Source organism: Mastacembelus armatus, chromosome 3 (assembly GCF_900324485.2).
Source record: "Mastacembelus armatus chromosome 3, fMasArm1.2, whole genome shotgun sequence".
Taxonomy (NCBI): Eukaryota; Metazoa; Chordata; class Actinopteri; order Synbranchiformes; family Mastacembelidae; genus Mastacembelus; species Mastacembelus armatus.
In genome coordinates, this window is record NC_046635.1 from 15504572 (window position 1) to 15527019 (window position 22448).

General features: G+C 41.9%; 1 protein-coding gene across 1 annotated transcript in view; it reads left to right on the top strand.

Moving 5' to 3' along the window:
* The window catches only part of chs1 (chitin synthase 1), a 67520-nt gene that overhangs the window by 44574 nt on the left and 498 nt on the right, over nt 1-22448 (top strand). Inside the window, exons 22-34 of the mRNA XM_026294133.1 lie at nt 3565-3744; nt 3825-3929; nt 4052-4169; nt 4808-4889; nt 4982-5220; nt 5503-5609; nt 5710-5791; nt 6172-6325; nt 11352-11456; nt 11608-11718; nt 12035-12172; nt 12298-12377; nt 12645-12711. Coding sequence (XP_026149918.1) covers nt 3565-3744; nt 3825-3929; nt 4052-4169; nt 4808-4889; nt 4982-5220; nt 5503-5609; nt 5710-5791; nt 6172-6325; nt 11352-11456; nt 11608-11718; nt 12035-12172; nt 12298-12377; nt 12645-12711 — 1568 coding nt within the window. The remainder of the gene's footprint in view (nt 1-3564; nt 3745-3824; nt 3930-4051; nt 4170-4807; nt 4890-4981; nt 5221-5502; nt 5610-5709; nt 5792-6171; nt 6326-11351; nt 11457-11607; nt 11719-12034; nt 12173-12297; nt 12378-12644; nt 12712-22448) is intronic.

Here is a 22448-nt window from a genome sequence, read left to right on the forward strand (position 1 = left end):
TTACACCATTTTCAGGCACCTATCTCACCCTACATTATTAGAGAAATGAGTAGAAATTAACTCAAAAATTCTGATAATTACAAATTCTGTCACCTCATCCAACTTGATGAGGAGATGGTTGTCTTAATTTTCCCCATTGAAATGAATGGACGGAATGTTCAGAGGCTAAGAGTGGTGACATCATCAGCTAGAGTGGGAGAAGCTGTTAAGTTTATCTAAAAATTTTCTCTCTAATTACTATTTTTACCTCCTCATAAACCTTTTTCTCATCAGTGGTAGATAGATTTGTCTGGGTTTAGAAAATGTAACCATCAAAACCACAAGACTTACACATTTTTTTTGTTCCGAGCCTTAAGTGAACAGGAACCACTCAATTGCCCCATTCACTTTTGAGCGGGAAAGCTGAGATTTTGTAAATTTTTGGCACAGACAGACACGTTTTTCAATTACACGCTTGCTCACATGTCTTGACAACATTAAAGCCTGGATGGTGTTCAATTTTCTTCACTTTAATGATGCAAAGACGGAAGTAATGCTGGTTGGCTCTAGTGCTTCCAGTGAATATTCCGGTGTTAATCTGGGTCCCTTGACATCACATCTTAGACCACTGGTCACTAATTTAGGCTTCAAAATGGACGCAGATCTTAAATTTGATAAGCAAATTGGTGCTGTGGTAAAATCCAGTTTTTTCCATTTAAGGCGTTTGGCAAAACTACGACCACTAGTGTCAAGGCAGCACTTTGAGTTAGTAATCCATGCCTTTGTTACATCATGCCTTGACTATTGTATGCTCTGTATGTTGGGGTTAGTCAGGCATCCCTTTCACATCTCCAGCTGGTCCAAAATGCAGCAGCTCGTCTTTTAACTGGAATGCGAAAAAACTAGCACATCATACCAATCCTGGCTGCACTCCATTGGCTGCCAATGTCTTTTAGGGTTCATTTTAAGATTTTATTATTTGTTTTTAAATCTTTAAATGGCCTTTCCCCATCTTATCTTACTGAACTCCTTCACCCTTATACTCCTAGCCGCTCTCTTAGATCAGCCAACCTCCTGCTTCTTGATGTGCCAAAAACGAGGAGGAAGCTCCGTGGAGCGTTCTCTATTGCTGCCCCGAGGCGGTGGAACAATTTGCGATTGCACATAAGACAACCCCCTACATTACCCATGTTCAAAGTACAACTTAAAACCTATTTGTATACCCAAGCCTTTGGACCGGCGTGATGGATTGATTATGGACTGTTTTTTTACTGTTTTTATTTTTTATAAAACTTTTAACCTATTTTTATAATTTTTATTTATTCTTGTTTTATGTTTATTTGTTTTTGTGTTTGTTTTGGTGTACGGCACTTTGTGTCAGCTCTTGCTGTTCTTAAAGCAACTAGAAACTATTAACTATTAACTAAGAAACTATTATTATAATTACTAACACCTCCCTTATGTTTAGACTGCTTCTTTCCCTTAGATCTCTCTGAATTTATGTCAACAGTTGCTTCATCTAAATCATCAACATGTCTCTTAGACCCCATCCCTACTAGACTACACAAAGACACCTTGCCATTAATCAGCTCATCTTTATTAGGTAAATCTAGTATCAGGCTACATACCTTAGGCTTTTAAGACTGCAGTAATCAAACTTCTACTCAAAAAGCCCAGTCTTGATAGACCAATACCCAACCTACTATTTATTTTTAAAATCCTTGAAAAAGCTGTTGCTAAGCAGCTATGTGACCACTTAAATAGAAATGAACTAGTTAAAGATTTTCAATCAGGATTTAGAGCATCTCATGGTACAGAAACATCACCATTAAAAGTCACCAACAATCCTTTGTTACCCTCAGGTAGTTGTCCTGCTAGACCTTAGTGCTGCATTTGACACACTCAACCACAGCATCTTATTACAAAGGCTGGAGCATGTGATTGGAATCAAGGGAACAGCTTTAAAGTGGTTCCAGTCTTATTTATCGGACAGATTCCAATTTGTTTATGTTCATGATGAACCTTCCACGTGCACAACAGATAGTTACCGAGTTCCACAAGGTTCTGTGCTAGGACCAGTTCTCTTCACCTTATACATGCTTCCATTAAGCAATGCTATTAGGAAGTACTCTGTTAATTACAATTGTTATGCAGATGACACTCAGCTGCTCAGACTGCAAGCATAGGCCATAAAGGCCTGGATGACTAGTAACTTTCTACTTTTAAATTCAGAGAAAACAGAAGTTATTGTATTTGGGCCTAAAAACCTCAGAAACAGTTTTTCTAACAACATAGCTACTTTGGATGGTGTAGCAATACTGTGAAAATCCTTGGGGTTATTTTTGACCAAGATATGTCCTTTAATTCACACATAAAACAAATCTCTAGATCTGCCTTCTTTCACTTGCGCAATATTGCCAAAATTAGAAGAATCCTGTCTCAAAATGATGAAAAACTAGTTCATGCATTTCTTACTTCAACACTAGATTACTGTAACTCATTACTATCTGGATGTCCCAGTAACTTCATTAAAAGCCTCCAGTTAATTCAGGATGCTGCAGCCAGAGTTCTGTCAGCGTGTCCGTTTATTGGAAATTAGCAGAGGAGAAATTCTTTTGGTTCACACACGAGTTTTAATTGTGATTCCAAACTCTTGTACAAGGACCCCTTCCTGGTCAGAAAATCGCAGTCTGCAAGCAGTTAGCTGCAACCAGCTTCGCAGGAAAGAGATGCAAAACAAAGGAAAACATGACATTAGATGTTAGCCAAAAATAACATCTCATTGGTTAACTACAGGTGGGGGAAGTCGCGGTTTTAGACTTGACTCAGTCCTGGCCTCTTGGTACTTGCCTCCTCCAATCCCTGGGGGCCAGCGCCCTGTTTTGAGAATCTAGGAAGTTAGAAGCTTCAGTCTTATCTGTCATTCCTAGTCTTATCTGTCCCTCCCAACTCCAGGTTTGGGTTCAGTAGGCAGACACTCTGTACTTTTAAGGCTAGACTTAAAACCTTCCTTTTTGACAAAGCATATAGTTAAAGCTGATTTAGATAACCCTGAACAATCCCTTAATTATGCTGCTATAGGCCTACACTGCTGGAGGTCTTTCCATCAATGCACTGAGCTCCCCAACCCTCCTCTTCTCCAACCTCACATGTATATGCCACCATTGAATGTCACTAACTTTGTGCTGTCTCCTGAAGTCTGTGCTCTCTCTGGAGCTGTATATTGCTGATGTGCAATTTATTGGCCCCACCAACCTGCAGTGTCAGTTTGTTTTTTATTGTTGCTGTTCTTATCTCTCTGCTCTATCCACTCACCCCAACCGGTCAAGGCAGATGGCCGCCCAAACTGAGCCCAGTTCTGCTGGAGGTTTTTTCCATTGCAGTTCTTTCCTCTCTCCCTGTCACCAAGTGCTTGCTCATTAGGGATTTGTTGGGTTTCTGTTTTTGTTTTTGTCTTTTTTTTTAAGTGCCTTGAAATGTTTGTATTGTGATTTGGCACTATACAAATAAAATGAATTGAACTGAATTGAAATTGAATTGAATTCCTTATTTACTTCCCTCTTTCTCTCCATCTTTTCTTGGCAGGTGCATTCCAATTCATCTTTGACCTTGCTGGAACACTCTCCATCATCATCGCAAGCATTCCTCCTGTCTTTTACATCATTGTCTGTTTTGTGGCCAAGCCTAATAACCAAATAACAATTGCAGGCATAATGAGTGTTCTGTACGCATTCCTCATGACAGCATCCTTCTTTTCCATCATTGGTGAGTAGAAACTCTTGTTTGTGAAGGTTTTTAGTAAATGTATTTTAAATGTACATATACACAACACCTTCCCCTTTTAGGTGACATGATTATTCAAGGAACCTTCCTGACCCCTACTGGCTTGTTTTTGGTTTCTATGACAATCATGTACTTGATGACAGCTCTCCTACATCCAGAGGAGTTTGGTATGATTACATTGTTTCATTCTAAACATTATCTTCCACAAATTATGTTACAATAATAGTTTTAAAGTTAAATAATGTTAAAAGTTTAAAGTAATGTTATTTTATGTTATTTTCTTCTACAGGGATGATTGTATATGGTCTGATGTATTTCATCTGTATCCCTAGTGGATACCTCCTACTGACCATCTATTCACTGGTTAACATGCACATTGTGTCCTGGGGCACAAGGGAATCTAACAAGTAAAGCACTGATAATTATTAGAGGGATTTAGGGGAACCTCTGGCTGCAAACTGTGATTCTCATTATTGTTTCGTCTCTTAATTGCTTCATTTTAAATTTGTGGTGTTATTAGAAATAAGCAGCTAATCCAATAATTTGGGAATCTAATCGTCAGTTAATTTTAACAAAATCAACTGTGTAATTAACTGACTTCTGGTTTTAGGTCTAATGTTAGTAGGTAATATTACCTGTTACTACTATGGTTGTGTTACTGTAATGAGTTTAGTATTGTTAAATAAAATTTAGCATTTTGTCTAACAGTTCAAGTGAAAATGGGACAGGACGTGGTGTCTGTCAGCTATAATAATTCCCTCCCAGACACTCTGCTACATACAGCTGTTTTGTAGTTATTCCAGTTTCTCTACTTTGTGTTTTCTAAATAAGGTCCATAAATTTATCCTGCCTACCACCTACGAAACGTTTTAAGAAGCATTTTTTGAAGTGCGAATAGTAACAGCAACTGAAAAAAACTTTACAGGCCTTGCTCAACTCTCCAACTCTGAAAATTAACAAAACACATAAAATTAAATAATTATTTTCATTTATGCCATTGTGTCTGTATATTTTTTCTGACTGTACATCCTATGTTATCTGTTAGAGGAGAAGGAGAAGTGAAGAAGAACCATAATATTCTGTGTGACAAAAACTGTAGAGTCTGCTGCTGGGACATGAAACTACAGGTACTGTTAGCGTTACCAAAGAGCTACTAACAAGCTACCCCAGTGGATAGACCAATTGATGCATGGATTAATTTTATCCTGTTGCTTTACAGATAACACAGGAGACAGAGAATCTCATGCTTCATCATATCACAGGTCAAATTATACAGCAAACACATTTTGTTCCAAACACTGAACAGGAAATAACTCAACAGCCAGCCTCAGCACTGGAACCTCAAGTCAAATTCAAGACCAACAATGACGATGTGGAAGGAGGCAAGAAACAGAAACTTCCTGCCATCAAACCAAATAGGAAAGTGGCAAAAGGCAACGATGCAGCTTCCACTGACAGGTATTCATGATTCAATTTGGTTACTAAATATTTTGGTCAATCTGTCAGAAAAACTATTACTATGGCTAATAAGTAAATTAGCTGCTTGTTCAAAGTGTCACTCATGATAACACAGACCTGTGTCTACATACTGCTGACATAAACTGAACTGAGGATATGTGGTTGTTACTTATTTTGAAAATATTAGATTATCTTCCATCTTTGCAGAAAAATAAGTAACATGTACAATGACAGTGAAATCGACACTACTGAAAATTTACCAAAATGTGTGTTGGTGTACAGTGATGACAGTGTTGAAAAAGAGTGTATATCATTGAGTCTATCCAGTGAAGACGATTGTGACTTTATGATTGACGACCTAGAAGAAACAGAGGAGCTTCCTGTCAGTGGTGAGAGACACTATAAGTGTATATTTGTATATATTGTAATCATACAATTCCTTGTGTAGAAAAAAGTATGCATAGCATATTATAATCTGTGTGTGTATAGACTGGGTGACCCCGGTGAAAGAAGAGTTTCTGAAAAAGCTGACATATGCCAACATGAAGAGAAATCTAAAAGAACAAATACGGTAAATAATTAACTCTACACAAAGAAATGTTTGTTCGTAAATGCAAGATTTTTGTCACAGTATCTACAAAAGCTGGAAATAATTGCATTCAATGTCACTGAAAAATGAATAAACTAGATTGTATCCATTTCTATTTATTTGCAAATTATTGCTAACACATGGGCTTTAGACATGTTTATTATTCCGTATACAGTGCATGAATGGTATGTGTGTGTGTGTGTGTGTGTGTGTGTGTGTGTGTAAAGGCATGCTGTAAATTATAAGAAATTTGATGTGCATGTGTGTTATTCAAAATATGTTTCCATATTCATTAGGTTACACAGTTGTATCAGCTAAAACAGTATAACTGCATTTGTTTCATTCTTTTATTCTCTCCTTAGATACACACTTCGCAATAAAAATCAGGATGATGTGTGTGAGGAGTTGGTCCTAATGTTAACAGATACTCTTAATGGAGAGCTAAGTGGAGTGGGGCCTGAAGATATTCTGACAGAAAGCCAGCTGGAGGAGTTGCAACATACCCTGACAGAACAGGTCATTATAATTGATTTGGTTAAACTATTTTAGGCTAACAACGAGCTTGGCAGATAGTGTAGCTGTCCCTCTTAGTTTTATAAACTAGATTGATTGGAAGTGTGGTTAAGATTTATGGAATGAGGATTGGCTTCAGGAGTCAGGTGTAGCTTATGGGAACCTGGCTTGGCTTTAGAGAGAGAGAGAGATGATATTGTGTAACTTTGCTAAATTAATGTCGGACTCCATAGTTTTCTCTGGACCCCTCCCCAATCTGACCAGCGATGACATGTTTAGCCGCATGTCGTCGTTCTGTCGCTGGCTGTCTAGGTGGTGTCCAGCAAACGATGTGGGCTTCATAGCCAATTGGGCCACTTTCTGGGGAAAACCCGGTCTGGTAGCGAGAGATGGCATCCATCCCACTTTGAATGGTGCAGCTCTCATCTCTAGAAATTTGGCCGAGTTTGTTAGCCTGACAATCCAGAGTGGGGACCACAGAGACTCAGTCTAAAACGCCTCTCTGCAGTTTCCTTAGAGCCGCCGCCCCCCTCAAACCACATAGAGACTGTGTCTGCCCCTCGAATATATAAATCAAATATATCAGAAGTTAAAACAAGAGGAGTTATTCATAAAAACCTAATAAAAATTAAGACCACTCCTCTTACTGAACAGAAAAAACAGAACAGTCAGATGTGGATTATTAAATATTAGGTCTCTTTCATCTAAATCTCTGTTAGTAAATGATTTGATAACTGATCACCAAATTGACTTACTCTGTCTTACTGAAATATGGCTACAGCAGGATGAATATGTCAGTCTGAATGAATCAACCCCCCTCAGTCATAAAAATTATCATGTTCCTTGAAGCACAGGTCGAGGTGGAGGAGTAGCTGCGATCTTCCACTCAAACTTATTATTAAACTTTCATTCTCAGAACAGTTATAGCTCATTTGAGAGCCTCACTCTGAGCCTCTCACATCCAAACTGGAAAACACAAAAACCAGTTCTACTTGTCATTGTGTACCATCCACCTGTCCCTTACTCAAGAGTTTTTAACTGAATTTCCAGACTTCCTGTCTGATTTAGTGCTTAGTTCAGATAAAGTCATTATAGTGGGAGATTTTAACATTCATGTAGATGTTGAAAATAAGTCTCAGCACTGCATTTAATTCTATATTACATTCAATTGGTTTCACTAAAAATGTTAATACACCCACCCACTGTTTCAATCACACCCTTGATCTTATTCTGACCTATGGCATCGAAATTGAACATTTAATAGTTTTTCCCCAAAATCCTGTTTTGTCAGATCATTCTTTAATAACTTTTGAATTTAAAATGATGGATCATGCAGCATTTGGAAGAAAATTCCACTACAGCAGATGTTTATCTGACTACGCTGTTAATAAATTTAAGAAAATGATTCCATCTTTATTTACATCTATGCCAAGAATGAACACAGTGGAGGGCAGCTGCCTCAATCCCACTCCCTACCAAATTGATCATATTGTTGACAGTGCTGTAGCCTCACTGCATGAAACGCTTGATACTGTGGCCCCTCTGAAAAAGAAGTTAGTGAATTAGAGGAGATTAGCCCCATGGTATCCATCCATCCATCCATCTTCTATACCCGCTTTTCCTGGTTCAGGGTCACGGGGATCTGCTGGAGCCTATCCCAGCTCTCTCTCGGGTGGAAGGCAGGGGTACACCCTGGACAGGTCACCAGTCTGTCGCAGGGCCACATATAGACACACAAAGACAGACAACCTCACACACTCACACTCACTCCTACGGGCAATTTTAGAGTCACCAATCAACCTAACATGCATGTTTTTTGGACTGTGGGAGGAAACCGGAGTACCCGGAGTAAACCCACGCAAGCACAGGGAGAACATGCAAACTCCACACAGAAAGGCCGGGATGCGAACCCACGACCTTCTTGCTGTGAGGCAACAGTGCTAACCACTCAGCCAGCCCCATGGTATAATTTACATATTTGTACCTTAAAGCAGGCATCACGAAGGCTGGAAAGGAAGTGGCGTTCCACAAATTTAGAGGAAATTTTTCTAGCCTGGAAAAACTATCTATTAACATATAAAAAAGCTCTCTGTAAAGCCAGAACTGCATACTATTCATCACTAATAGAGGAAAATAAGAACAATCCCAGGTTTCTTTTCAGCACTGTAGCCAGGCTGACATAAAGTTGTTAGGCCCCGAGATCTGTTTCCTGTTTTTCCTTGTTTTGGTTAGTTCCTGTCTCGTTCTGTGTTCCTTTCCCAGGCAGCCTTGCTCATTAGTTAGATTGTGTTCACCTGTGTTCAATTGGTTCTTCAGTTCTGTGTATATATACCCCCTGTGTTCCTTTGTTCCCCGTCGGAACATTAGTTACGTTTACTAATGATAACACAAAGTGTGAAGAGCGTTTCTGTCCTGTCTGCCTGTCCGCCGAGTAGCGGAGGATATTTTTGTGTTTGCCTGAGCCCTGGACGATCCAGGGAGAATAAAGTCCGTGTCCCACACTTGGGTCCTCACCACTTCTCTTCCTTCACCACCGACACCACCACGATAGCATAACAAAAGTCACAGCTCTGTTGAGCCCAGTGTTCCCTTAGCTCTCAGCAGTGATGAATTTATGAGTTTCATTGCAAATAAAATCACTATTCATCAACTATTAGAGATAAAATTCAACAGCAATAAATGAGCTACTACAGTAGCTCTTGAATCATCTGTAAGACCTCAGTTATGTTTAGACTATCATAGATCTCTCTGAATTTACATCAGTAGTTGCTTCATCGAAATCATCAGCGTATCTCTTAGACCCCATCCCGACTAGACTGCTTAAAGACACCCTGTCATTAATTAACTCATCTTTATTAGACTTAGTAAATTTATCTCTAGTGTCATGCTACGTACCACAGGCCTTTAAGACTGCAGTAATCAAACCCCTATTCAGAAAGCTTAGTCTTAATCCAGGAGTCTTGGCTAATTATAGACCAATATCCAACCTACCATTTATTTCTAAAATCCTAGAAAAAGCTGTTGCTAAGCAGCTATCAGACCACTTACACAGGAATGAACTATTTTAAGATTTTCAATCAGGATTTAGAGCACATCATAATACAGAAACAGCACTGTTAAAAGTCACCAACGATCTTCTCTTAGCCTCAGATAATGGACTTGTTTCTATACCTGTCCTCTTAGACCTTAGTGCTGCATTCAACACTATTGACCACAACATTATTATTACAGAGACTGGAGCATGTGACTGGTATCAGAGGAACAGGGTTAAAATGGTTCCAATCCTATTTATCGGACAGATTCCAGTTTGTTCATGTCCATGATGAACCTTCCACACGCACAAAAGTTAGTTATGGAGTTCCACAAGGCTCTGTGCTAGGACCGATTCTGTCTTTTCTATTGGGTTAGTGTTTTATGGTTATAGAGGGTTGTAAATAACTGCCAACAATTTGGTTAGTCCTGGGAGAGGCCTGGAGATAGAGGACACCTGAACAAACATGTAGGGTCTGTTCAAGATGAGTCCACCCACCAAAGTGTATATAAACCTGGTGTTGTAACACAGAGTCAGAGGATTTCTGCAAGGATGTCCTCTCCGGGCCCGTGATTAAACCTGAGATGATTCATCACACTTGGGGTTGTTTCTGAGAATTAGCAACTCTCAAACTTAAAGAAATTTCCACAACATAACTTTTCTAAAATTATAGCTACTTTAGATGACATAGCCCTGGCCTCCAGCACTACTGTGAAAAACCTTGGAGTTATTTTTGACCAAGACATGTCCTTTAACTCACACATAAAACAAATCTCTAGAACTGCCTTCTTTCACCTGTGCAACATTGCCAAAATTAGGAACATTCTGTCTCAAAATGATGCAGAAAAACTAGTCCATGCATTTGTTACCTCAAAGCAAAAGAGATCATATTTCTCCTATATTAGCTTCTCTTCATTGGCTCTCTGTAAAATACAGAATATAATTTAAAATCCTTCTCCTCACATACAAATCCCTTCATGATCAAGCTCCTTCATACCTTAAAGACCTCATAGTACCATATTATCCCAATAGACCACTTCACTCTCAGAGTGCAGGTCTACTTGTGGTTCCCAGAGTTTTCAAAAGCAGAATGGGAGGCAGAGCCTTTAGCTATCAAGCTCCTCTCCTGTGGAACCAGCTCCAGCCTGGGTTCAGGAGGCAGACACTCTCTGTACTTTTAAGGCTAGGCTTAAAACCTTCCCTTTTGACAAAGCATATAGTTAGGGCTGGCTTCAGGCAACCCTGAACCATCCCTTAGTTATGCTGCTATAGGCCTAGACTGCCCGAGGACAGTGCACTGAGCTCCCCTACCCTAACCCCCCACTCCCCACCCCCCTTCCACATCGCTGATGTGCAGTTACTGGCCCCACCAACCTGCAGTGTCTATTTGTTGTTTATCGTTGCTGTTCTTTTCTCTCTGCTCTATCCACTCATCCCAACCGGTCGAGGCAGATGGCCCCGCAAACTGAGCCCGGTTCTGCTGGAGGTTTTTTCTTCCGTTAAAGGGAGTTTTTCCTCTCCACTGTCTCCAAGTGCTTGATCACAAGGGATTTGTTGGGTTTTTAGTTTTAGTTTTTGTAAAGTGCCTTGAGATGATTTGTATTGTGATTTGGCGCTATACAAATAAAATTGAATTGAATTGAATTGAATTGAATATTTATATACTCCTTGCACTGATGAATAACCTGGATCAGGTGTGGATAGTCACCTAGTTGCACACACACAGAGGAGAAGAGGCAGGGGGTGAAGAAAACCAAGGCACAAAGCAGGCACAGGTGAAACCAATCAAGCAAATGAACATAAAACTACTTGAGACTAAGGACAGGCGAAACAGGAACTAGAACTAAAATAAAAGTCCCCAAAAAAGGAGTTCCAGAATATGGATCATGACAATACAACTGCTTCTACTTGAAATGTCTTTAATTTTATGAATATCTAACTTAAAATTTTCCATTTAGGAAGTATATTACTGAGTAAGTCACTTGCTTTATCCACCAGGCTCGGCGCATCCTCAAGACCAGTCGAATGGAAAAATTAGAGAAGAGAGTAAAGACTGCAATTGAGAAAACACTTATCGCACCACAAGTGCAAAAATTAGATGAGGTAAGTTGCTTATGCTGTTCCTCAGTCTGTGAAATACATTATCATCTTTAATACAGAAACCTATGTCGTTCCAAAATTTTTTCTTGCCACTGTTGTTCCATTTGGTCTTGATTTAAATAAAGCCAAAAAATTATTTATGTGCATGAACAAGGGTGAACAAGACTTCTGGAACAAATTAATTGATCGCTACTTGAAGCCTATTGTTGACACTAAAACACATCAGGAGGAGGTCACCAGAGAACTAAAGTCACTGCGCAACAAGGTCAGATATCTACATTTAGTGCTTGTGTAAATGTATCTACTTTTTGTATTTATGACATGACATTTGTGACAATGGGCAGTTTATTTTATGCATAAACATTAAAACTGGTAGTGACAACTGCTGCAAAAAGGGAGTTACCATAGCAAGTCAAACAAAAAATTGTCTATTTAAAGTATGTTTATTGGTTTGTGGTTTACTGTAATTATATCAATTTGTCACGTCAACATTTTATCCATTTTGTATGCATGTGCATACTTTATTACTTTTGCTACTAACAGTACAAGCACTAAAATGTAATCTTCCTTTGTTACAACAGGCTGTATTCCTGTACTTCATCATCAACGTGCTGTGGGTGGTAGCTACTTTCTTCTTGCAGGCGATTGGAAATGATGTTATCAGCATTTGGATCCCTAAATACTATCCCAATGGTACTGAATCTGGAGAGTACCTCAAGGTTTGGAAAGACAGAGATGCATGTGATGCAGAGATATAATTACAGGTGCTCTGACATATTTTAGATTGTCAGTACTGCTCTAAGTCCTCAAAGTTATCTCTGTTACTGTTATTTTGCATGGACAGGTGGAGCCTCTCAGTTTGATGTTCCTGTTGTCTTTTGCTGTTCTTCTCATTATCCAGTTTCTTGCCATGCTATATCACAGGTACATACACGTACACATAAACATGCTCCACACATCCACTAAATTCTTTTGTTTTCTTCGAGTTCTGAAATCAGCATCTTCATAGATAACCCACAGACTGACCTGGAAAACTGAGGAGTAATCTACCAAACATAACAAAATGATGAATGATGAATTTCCTAAATGAATTCCTGCCTTGAGGAGAGACATAATGATAGCTACTATTCTTATTTGAACTACATACATTCATTTTCTCATATTTTCTACTCATGTTTCATCTTGATCCAGGATCTACACTCTGATCCATGTGGTGTCCTATCGCAGTACAGAAAAAGACTACAAACAGAAAGATGATGTAAGCAACACCACCCAAACACAGGCACATACAGTATTGTTCAAAATAATAGCAGTACAATGTGACTAACCAGAATAATCCAGGTTTTTAGTATGTTTTTTATTGCTACATGGCAAACAAGTTACCAGTAGGTGCAGTAGATTCTCAGAAAACAAACAAGACCCAGCATTCATGATATGCACGCTCTTAAGGCTGTGCAATTGATCAAAATGACCATCATCAGAGACCCAGAGCTATGCCCTCCTCGCCAAGGGTGCGATCGAGGCAGTAGACCCTCTGTTGCAACCCAGAAGGTACTATTCCCCATACTTTCTCATTCCAAAAAAGACTGGTGGATTCCGCCCAATATTAGACTTACAAAGGCTCAACAGGTATTTGAAAGTTTTACCGTTCCATATGCTGACTGTGACAGAGGTATTGCAGACCGTCGCCAGCCGGGACTGGTTCACCTCTATAGACCTCAGGGACGCTTATTTCCATATCCCCATTTCACCACTGCACAGGCGGTTTCTCCGCTTTGCATACCAGGGACGCCACTGGCAATTCAGAGTGCTCCCATTTGGGTTGTCGCTTTCACCATGGGTGTTCACTTGGTGTGTAAAGGCAGCTCTTGCTCCCTTGCAAGCCTGAAGCTGTTGCCGTACCTGGATGATTGGCTGGTCTGCGCCAAGTTCCAGGATCAGGGCATTTGGGACACGGCTCGTCTGCTGTCTATGCAGGTTAGGATTCCAGGTCAATCTGGACAAGAGCTGCCTGATCCCCTCTCAGACTGTGACTTTCATCGGGATGTCCTTGGACACAATCTTCATGATGGCTCGCCCAACCCCGCATTGGGTGGGCCACATCCTACGCCTGCTCCTTCGCTTCAGGCGGGGCAGGTCACTGCCCTACATCATATTTCTGCATCTTCTGGGAAAGTTAACCTCTGTCTCACAGGTTGTCCCTCTGGGCTTTCTGTACATACGCCCCCTTCAGAGATGGCTGAACAGCTTCCGCCTGGATGCCAAGCGTCACAGGCATCAGAAGCGCCGGGTATCAGGGCAATGTCTTCGTGCCAGGGCACGAAGGAGGGCACTCTCCTCCTCCAGGAGAGTGGCGTCTCCACCCGGAAGTGGTACACAAGATCTGGAGCCTCGGAGGAGTTTGCCTCGGAGGAGTTGATGCACTTTCCCTTCTGGTTTTCCCTGGTGTGGCCGACAGGCCCCCTGGGCCAGGATGCTCTAGCCCATCCCTGGCCTCAGGGTCTCTTGCATGCCTTCCCACCGCTATCCCTAGTTGTTCCAACACTCCAGAGGCTTCTTCAGGAGGGTCACAGACCCCCTTTTGGCCGGTGAGGCCATGGTTCCCACTACTGCGCGAACTCTGTCGCTTTCAGGCCATGGTGCCTTCTGTCCCAGCTGGGAGGGAGGATCTGACAACCCAATCCTCGACGTCTCCAGCTGTGGGTTTGGCCGTTGGAGGATCCGAACTGCAGCAGACAGTTCTATCAAACCCTGTCTGGCAAACCATCCTGAACGCGAGGGCACTGTCCACTCACCAGCAGTATAAGAACAGGTGGAAGCTGTTCTCACAGTGGTGTGTTGAGCGTTCGGAGGATCCGGTATCTTGCCCATTGGCCACGATCCTGGACTTCCTTCAGTCCCTCCTGGAGAGGGGCCGTTCCCCCTCTACCCTAAAAGTTTATGTGGCTGCAATATCATGTCACCATGCTTGGGTGGGCCACAGTACAGTGGGACGTCATAGCCTGGTGTCTCTTTTTCTGAGGGGGGCCCGGCGGTTGTACCCACTGACGCGCCCACGTGCCCTGGCATGGGACCTGCCACTGGTGCTGGAGGCCATTTGTGGGCCCCCTTTCGAGCCGTTGTCATAGGCAGAACTGAAGTGGGTATCGCGTAAAGCTACGTTTTTGCTGGCCATTACCTCTGCAAAACGCATCAGCGAGCTGCATGCCCTGTCATTCGGTGACACGTGCCTGAGATGGAGTCCAGACGACTCAGGTGTTACGCTTTGGCCGAACACAGCCTTCCTCCCAAAGGTACTGTCTCATTTGCACTGCATAAGGCTTGCACGGTTTGACCCCCCACCGGAATCAGTGGGGGACAGGCTGAGATTGTTGTGCCCAGTACGTGCACTGAGGGCATACACTGCAGCTACAGTGGCGGTAAGAACGTCTGACCAGCTGTTCTTGTGCTATGAGAGTCCTAAGAGGGGTCACACTCTTTCTAAGCAATGCCTCTTCCACTGGATTGTCAATGTCGTCTCGCATGCCTACAAGGCAGGCAATCGCTCCCCGCCACACAGCGTAAAGGGTCACTCCACTAGAGGTGTTGCAACATCATGGGCGGCCTTGAGAGGTGTACCATTGGACGATATACAGTGGGTACGGAAAGTATTCAGACCCCTTTAAATTTTTCACTCTTTGTGTCATTGCTGCCATTTGCCAAAATCAAAAAAGTTCCTTTTATTTCTCATTAATGTACACTCAGCACCCCATCTTGACAGAAAAAACCAGAAATGTAGACATTTTTGCAAATTTATTAAAAAAGAAAAACTGAAATATCACATGGTCATAAGTATTCAGACCCTTTGCAGTGACACTCATATTTAACTCACATGCTGTCCATTTCTTCTGATCCTCCTTGAGATGGTTCTGCTCCTTCATTGGAGTCCAGCTGTGTTTAATTAAACTGATTGGACTTGATTAGGAAAGGCACACACCTGTCTATATAAGACCTTACAGCTGACAGTGCATGTCAGAGCAAATGAGAATCATGAGGTTGAAGGAACTGCCCAAGGAGCTCAGAGACAGAATTGTGGCAAGGCACAGATCTGGCCAAGGTTACAAAAGAATTTCTGCAGCACTCAAGGTTCCTAAGAGAACAGTGACCTCCATAATCCTCAAATGGAAAAAGTTTGGGACGACCAGAACTCTTCCTAGACCGGGCTGTCCAGCCAAACTGAGCAGTCGTGGGAGAAGAGCCTTGGTGAGAGAGGTAAAGAAGAACCCAAAGATCACTGTGGCTGAGCACCAGAGATGCAGTAGGGAGATGGGAGAAAGTTCCACAAAGTCAACTATCACTGCAGCCCTCCACCAGTCTGGGCTTTATGGCAGAGTGGCCCAACGGAAGCCTCTCCTCAGTGCAAGACACATGAAAGCCTGCATAGAGTTTGCCAAAAAACACATGAAGGACTCCCAGACTATGAGAAATAAGATTCTTTAGTCTGATGAGACCAAGATTGAACTTTTTGGCGTTAATTCTAAGCGGTATGTGTGGAGAAAACCAGGCACTGCTCATCACCTGCCCAATACAATCCCTACAGTGAAACATGGTGGTGGGAGCATCATGTTGTGGGGGTGTTTTTCAGCTGCAGGGACAGGACGACTGGTTGCAACTGAAGGAAAGATGAATGCTGCCAAGTACAGAGATATCCGGGAAGAAAACCTCTTCCAGAGTGCTCAGGACCTCAGACTGGGCCGAAGGTTCACCTTTCAACAGAACAATGACCCTAAGCACACAGCTAAAATAACAAAGGAGTGGCTTCGGAACAACTCTGTGACCGTTCTTGACTGGCCCAGCCAGATCCCTGACCTAAAGCCAATTGAGCATCTCTGGAGAGACCTGAAAATGGCTGTCCACCAACGTTCACCATCCAACCTGACAGAACTGGAGAGGATCTGCGAGGAAGAATGGCAGAGGATCCCCAAATCCAGGTGTGAAAAACTTGTTGCATCATTCCCAAGAAGACTCATGGCTGTACTAGCTCAAAAGGTGCTTCTACTCAATACTGAGCACAGGGTCTGAATACTTTTAAAATTTCTACATTTCTGTTTTATTTCTGTCAAGATGGGGTGCTGAGTGTACATTAATGAGAAATAAAATGAACTTTTTTGATTTTGGCAAATGGCTGCAATGACACAAAGAGTGAAAAATTTAAAGGGGTCTGAATACTTTCCGTACCCACTGTATGTGCTGCTGCTTCATGGACATCACCCAGCATATTTTCCAGGTTCTATACGCTGAATGTGGTAACCCCTCAACCACTGGATGTGGTCCTCCAGTTCATTTCTGTGTAAGTGGTCTGATAGCTGCTTAGCAACAGCTTTTTCTAGGATTTTAGAAATAAATGGTAGGTTGGATATTGGTCTATATTGGCTTGTAGTACGTAGCCTGATACTAGAGATAAATTTACTAAGTCTAATAAAGATGAGGTTAATGAGTTCATTAATGACAGGGTGTCTTTAAGCAGTCTAGTTGGACTGGGGTCTAAGAGACACGTTGATTCAATTCAATTCAATTCAATTCAATTTTATTTGTATAGCGCCAAATCACAATACAAATCATCTCAAGGCACTTTACAAAAACTAAAACTAAAAACCCAACAATTCCCTTATGAGCAAGCACTTGGCGACAGTGGAGAGGAAAAAACTCCCTTTAACGGAAGAAAAAAACCTCCAGCAGAACCGGGCTCAGTTTGGGCGGCCATCTGCCTCGACCGGTTGGGGTGAGTGGATAGAGCAGAGAGAAAAGAACAGCAAAAATAAACAACAAATAGACACTGCAAGTTGGTGGGGCCAGTAACTGCACATCAGCGATAAACAGCTCCAGGACCAGGGACACCTGCAGAAGGTACAGAGAGAGAGAGGGAGGGAGAGAGCACAAACTAGGGGAGAGAGAGAGCACAAGGTTAGTAACATTCAATGGTGGAATATACATGAGGTGGGAGAGAAGGGGGGGGGGGGGGGGGGGGTAGGGTAGGGGAGCTCAGTGCACCGATGGTCCTCGGGCAGTCTAGGCCTATAGCAGCATAACTAACTAAGGGATGGTTCAGGGTTGCCTGAAGCCAGCCCTAACTATATGCTTTGTCAAAGAGGAAGGTTTTAAGTCTAGCCTTAAAAGTTTACAGGCTGTCTGCCTCCTGAACCCAGGCTGAGAGCTGGTTCCACAGGAGAGGAGCTTGATAGCTAAAGGCTCTGCCTCCCATTCTGCTTTTGAGAACTCTGGGAACCACAAGTAGGCCTGCACTCTGAGAGCGAAGTGGTCTATTGGGATAATATGGTACTATGAGGTCTTTAAGGTATGAAGGAGCTTGATTATGAAGGGATTTGTATGTGAGAAGAAGGATTTTAAATTCTATTCTATATTTTACAGGGAGCCAATGAAGAGAAGCCAATATAGGAGAAATATGATCTCTCTTGCTAGTTCGTGTCAGGACTCTGGCTGCGGCATTCTGGATTAATTGGAGGCTTTTTATTAAGATATTAGGACATCCAGATAGTAATGAGTTACAGTAATCTAGCCTTGAGGAAACAAACGCATGGACTAGTTTTTCTGCATCATTTTGAGACAGGATGTTCCTAATTTTGGAAATGTTGCGCAGGTGAAAGAATGCAGTTCTAGAAATTTGTTTTATGTGTGAGTTAAAGGACATGTCCTGGTCAAAAATAACTCCAAGGTTTTTTACAGTAGTGCTGGAGGCCAGGGCTATGCCATCTAGAGTAGCTATAATTTTAGAAAAGTTATTTCTGAGATTTTTAGGCCCAAATATAATGACTTCTGTTTTCTCCAAGTTTAAAAGTAAAAAGTTACTGGTCATCCAAGCCTTTATGTCAGTTAGACAGGCTTGAAGTCTGGTTAACTGGTTTGTGTTAACAGGTTTAATAGATAGATATAACTGAGTGTCATCCGCATAGCAGTGGTAATTAATAGAGTGCTTCCTAATGATATATCCTAAAGGAAGCATGTACAGGGTGAACAGAATCGGTCCTAGCACAGAACCTTGTGGAACTCCATAACTAACTTTTGTGTGTGTGGAAGGTTCATCATGGACATGAACAAACTGGAATCTGTCCGATAAATAGGATTGGAACCACTTTAACGCTGTTCCTCTGATACCAATCACATGCTCCAGTCTCTGTAATAAGATGTTGTGGTCAATGGTGTCGAATGCTGCACTAAGGTCTAGGAGGACAAGTATCGAAACAAGTCCATTATCTGAGGCTAAGAGAAGATCGTTGGTAACTTTCAACAGTGCTGTTTCTGTACTATGATGTGCTCTAAATCCTGATTGGAAATCTTCAAATAGTTCATTCCTGTGTAAGTGGTCTGATAGCTGCTTAGCAACAGCTTTTTCTAGGATTTTAGAAATAAATGGCAGGTTGGATATTGGTCTATAATTAGCCAAGACACCTGGATCAAGACTAGGCTTTTTGAGTAAAGGTTTGATTACTGCAGTCTTAAAGGCCTGTGGTACGTAGCCTGATACTAGAGATAAATTTACCAAGTCCAATAAAGATGAGTTCATTAATGGCAGGGTGCCTTTAAGCAGTCTAGTCGGGATGGGGTCCAAGAGACACGTTGATGATTTCGATGAAGCAACTACTGATGTAAATTCAGAGAGATCTATAGGAGAGAAGCAGTCTAAACATAACTGAGGTCCTACAGATGATTCAAGAGCTACTGTAGTAAAAGATTCATTTATTGCAGGTATAGGAAGCATCTGCTGAATTTTATCTCTAATAGTTGTGATTTTATTTGTAAAGAAACTCATAAATTCATCACTGCTGAGAGCTAAGGGAACACTGGGCTCAACGGAGCTGTGACTTTTTGTCAGCCTGGCTACAGTGCTGAAAAGAAACCTGGGATTGTTCTTATTTTCCTCTATTAGTGATGAATAGTATGCAGTTCTGGCTTTACGGAGAGCTTTTTTATATGTTAGTAGACTGTTTTTCCAGGCTAGAAAAATTGCCTCTAAGTTTGTGGAACGCCACTTCCTTTCCAGCCTTCGTGATGCCTGCTTTAAGGTACGAACATGTAAATTATACCATGGGGCTAGTCTTCTCTGAATCACTAACTTCTTTTTCAGAGGGGCTACAGAATCAAGCGTTTCACGCAGTGAGGTTACAGCGCTGTCAACAACATGATCAATTTGGTAGGGAGTAGGATTAAGGCAGCTGCCCTCCACTATGTTTATACTTGGCATAGATGCAAATAAAGATGGAATCATTTTCTTAAATTTATTAACAGCGTTGTCGGATAAACATCTGCTGTAGTGGAATTTTCTTCCAGACGCTGCATGATCCATCATTTTAAATTCGAAAGTTATTAAAGAATGATCTGACAAAACAGGATTTGGGGGGAAAATTATTAGATGTTCAATTTCGATGCCATAGGTCAGAACAAGATCAAGGGTGTGATTGAAACAGTGGGTGGGTTTATTAACGTTTTGAATGAAACCAATTGAATCTAATATAGAATTAAATGCAATGCTGAGGCTGTTATTTTCAACATCTACATGAATGTTAAAATCTCCCACTATAATGACTTTATCTGAACTAAGCACTAAATCAGACAGGAAGTCAGGGAATTCAGTTAAAAACTCTGAGTAAGGAACAGGTGGACGGTACAAAATGACAAGTAGAACTGGTTTTTGTGTTTTCCAGTTTGTATGTGAGAGACTAAGAGTGAGGCTCTCAAATGAGTTATAACTGTTCTGAGGATGAAAGTTTAATAATAAGTTTGACTGGAAGATTGCAGCTACTCCTCCACCTCGACCTGTGCTTCGAGGAACATGATAATTTTTATGACTGAGGGGGGTTGATTCATTCAGACTGACATATTCATCCTGCTGTAACCAGGTTTCAGTAAGATAAAGTAGGTCAATTTGGTGATCAGTTATCAAATCATTTACTAACAGAGATTTAGAAGAAAGGGACCTAATATTTAATAATCCACATTTGACAGTTCTGTTTTTCTGTTCAATAAGAGGAGTGGTCTTAATTTTTATTAAGTTTTTATGAATAACTCCTCTTCTGTTAACTTCTGATTTGTTTGATTTATATGTTCGAGGGGCAGACACAGTCTCTATGTGGTTTGAAGGGGGCGGCGGCTCTAAGGAAACTGCAGAGAAGCGTTTTAGACTGAGTCTCTGCATCCCGGTCCCCACCCTGGATTGTCAGGCTTTAGGTCGGCTAAAAAACTCGGCCAAATTCCTAGAGATGAGAGCTGCACCATTCAAAGTGGGATGGATGCCATCTCTCGCTATCAGACCGGGTTTTCCCCAGAAAGTGGCCCAATTGTCTATGAAGCCCACATCGTTTGCTGGACACCACCTAGACAGCCAGCGACGGAACGACGACATGCGGCTAAACATGTCATCGCTGGTCAGATTGGGGAGGGGTCCAGAGAAAACTACGGAGTCCGACATTAATTTAGCAAAGTTACACACCGACTCAACATTAATTTTAGTGACCTCCGATTGGCGTAATCGGGTGTCATTGCTGCCGACGTGAATAACAATTTTCCTATATTTACAATTAGCCTTAGCCAGCAGCTTCAGATTTGACTCGATGTCGCCCGCTCTGGCCCCAGGAATACATTTGACTATGGTCGCTGGTGTCTCTATTTTCACGTTCCTGACTATGGAATCGCCAATTATCAGAGTCGGTTTCTCAGCGGGTGTGTCGCTGAGCGGGGAAAATCTATTAGAAACGTGAACAGGCAGGTGATGAGCCGTGGGCTTCTGCTTAGGAGTATGTTTCCTTCGGACCGTCACCCAGGCTAATTCTCCGGGCTGCTCCGGAGCTGCCCTTGGACCGCTAACAGACCCTGAGCTCGGTGGCTCCACACCAGCTAACGGGGCTAGGCTAGCTGGCTTTTGTTCGAAGGTGCGGAGCCGCGCTTCCAAATCAGTGATCCTCGCCTCCAAGGCTAACAGAACCTTACACTTAATACAGGTATCATTATCGCTAAAGGAGGCAGAGGAATAACTAAACATGTGGCACACCGAGCAAGAAAGAGAGAGAGAGGGAGAGGCCATGTTAGCAAGCTAACTAGCTAGCTAAGCTAACCGGTAGGCCAACGAGCGCTAAGTCAGGAAATAGCAACAAACACCGGTCAAAACAGAAAGGTACCCGACCAGCACCGGAATGCAGCAGCCAGTGAACCGTTCAAAGTCTAGCCGGTTCCCAGGTGTGCCAAACCACAGCTAGTCTGCCGCCAGTCTGCAGACGAACCACACAACACACACAACACGACACGCCTGCAAGACAAAAGTGATTCGCTTACCCGGATGTTCAGCTACTCACCTCAGAACTCCAGAATGACTCTGTATTCTGTCACAATGTTGATGATTTCGATGAAGCAACTACTGATGTAAATTCAGAGAGATCTATGGGAGAGAAGCAGTCTAAACATAGCTGAGGTCTTACAGATGATTCAAGAGCTACACTAGCCAAGCAGCCAGGAGGACAGTTCTGATGACAGTTTGATGGTAACATAGCAGAAGCCTACAGATCATCACCTGCCAGTTCACATTTCTAACCAATTCTCCCCAACCAGTGACACACCTGCTGTGAAACTCTGGTAATTGGCAACTTTCAACTTTCCATTTGTTTCTGACTACGAGTTGTCAAAAGTTACGAGACTCCAGCAACCAGTCACATGCATTCTTGTGGTCAGTGGCCAGGGTGATATTGAATCGTATTTGAAGTTGCTGGCTAAGAATAATCAGAAATATGGTAAGAAATATGATGGCCGCCCAAACTGAGCCCGGTTCTGCTGGAGGTTTTTTTCTTCCGTTAAAGGGAGTTTTTTCCTCTCCACTGTCGCCAAGTACTTGCTCATAAGGGAATTGTTGGGTTTTTAGTTTTAGTTTTTGTAAAGTGCCTTGAGATGATTTGTATTGTGATTTGGCGCTATACAAATAAAATTGAATTGAATTGAAAGCTTGTTATTCAT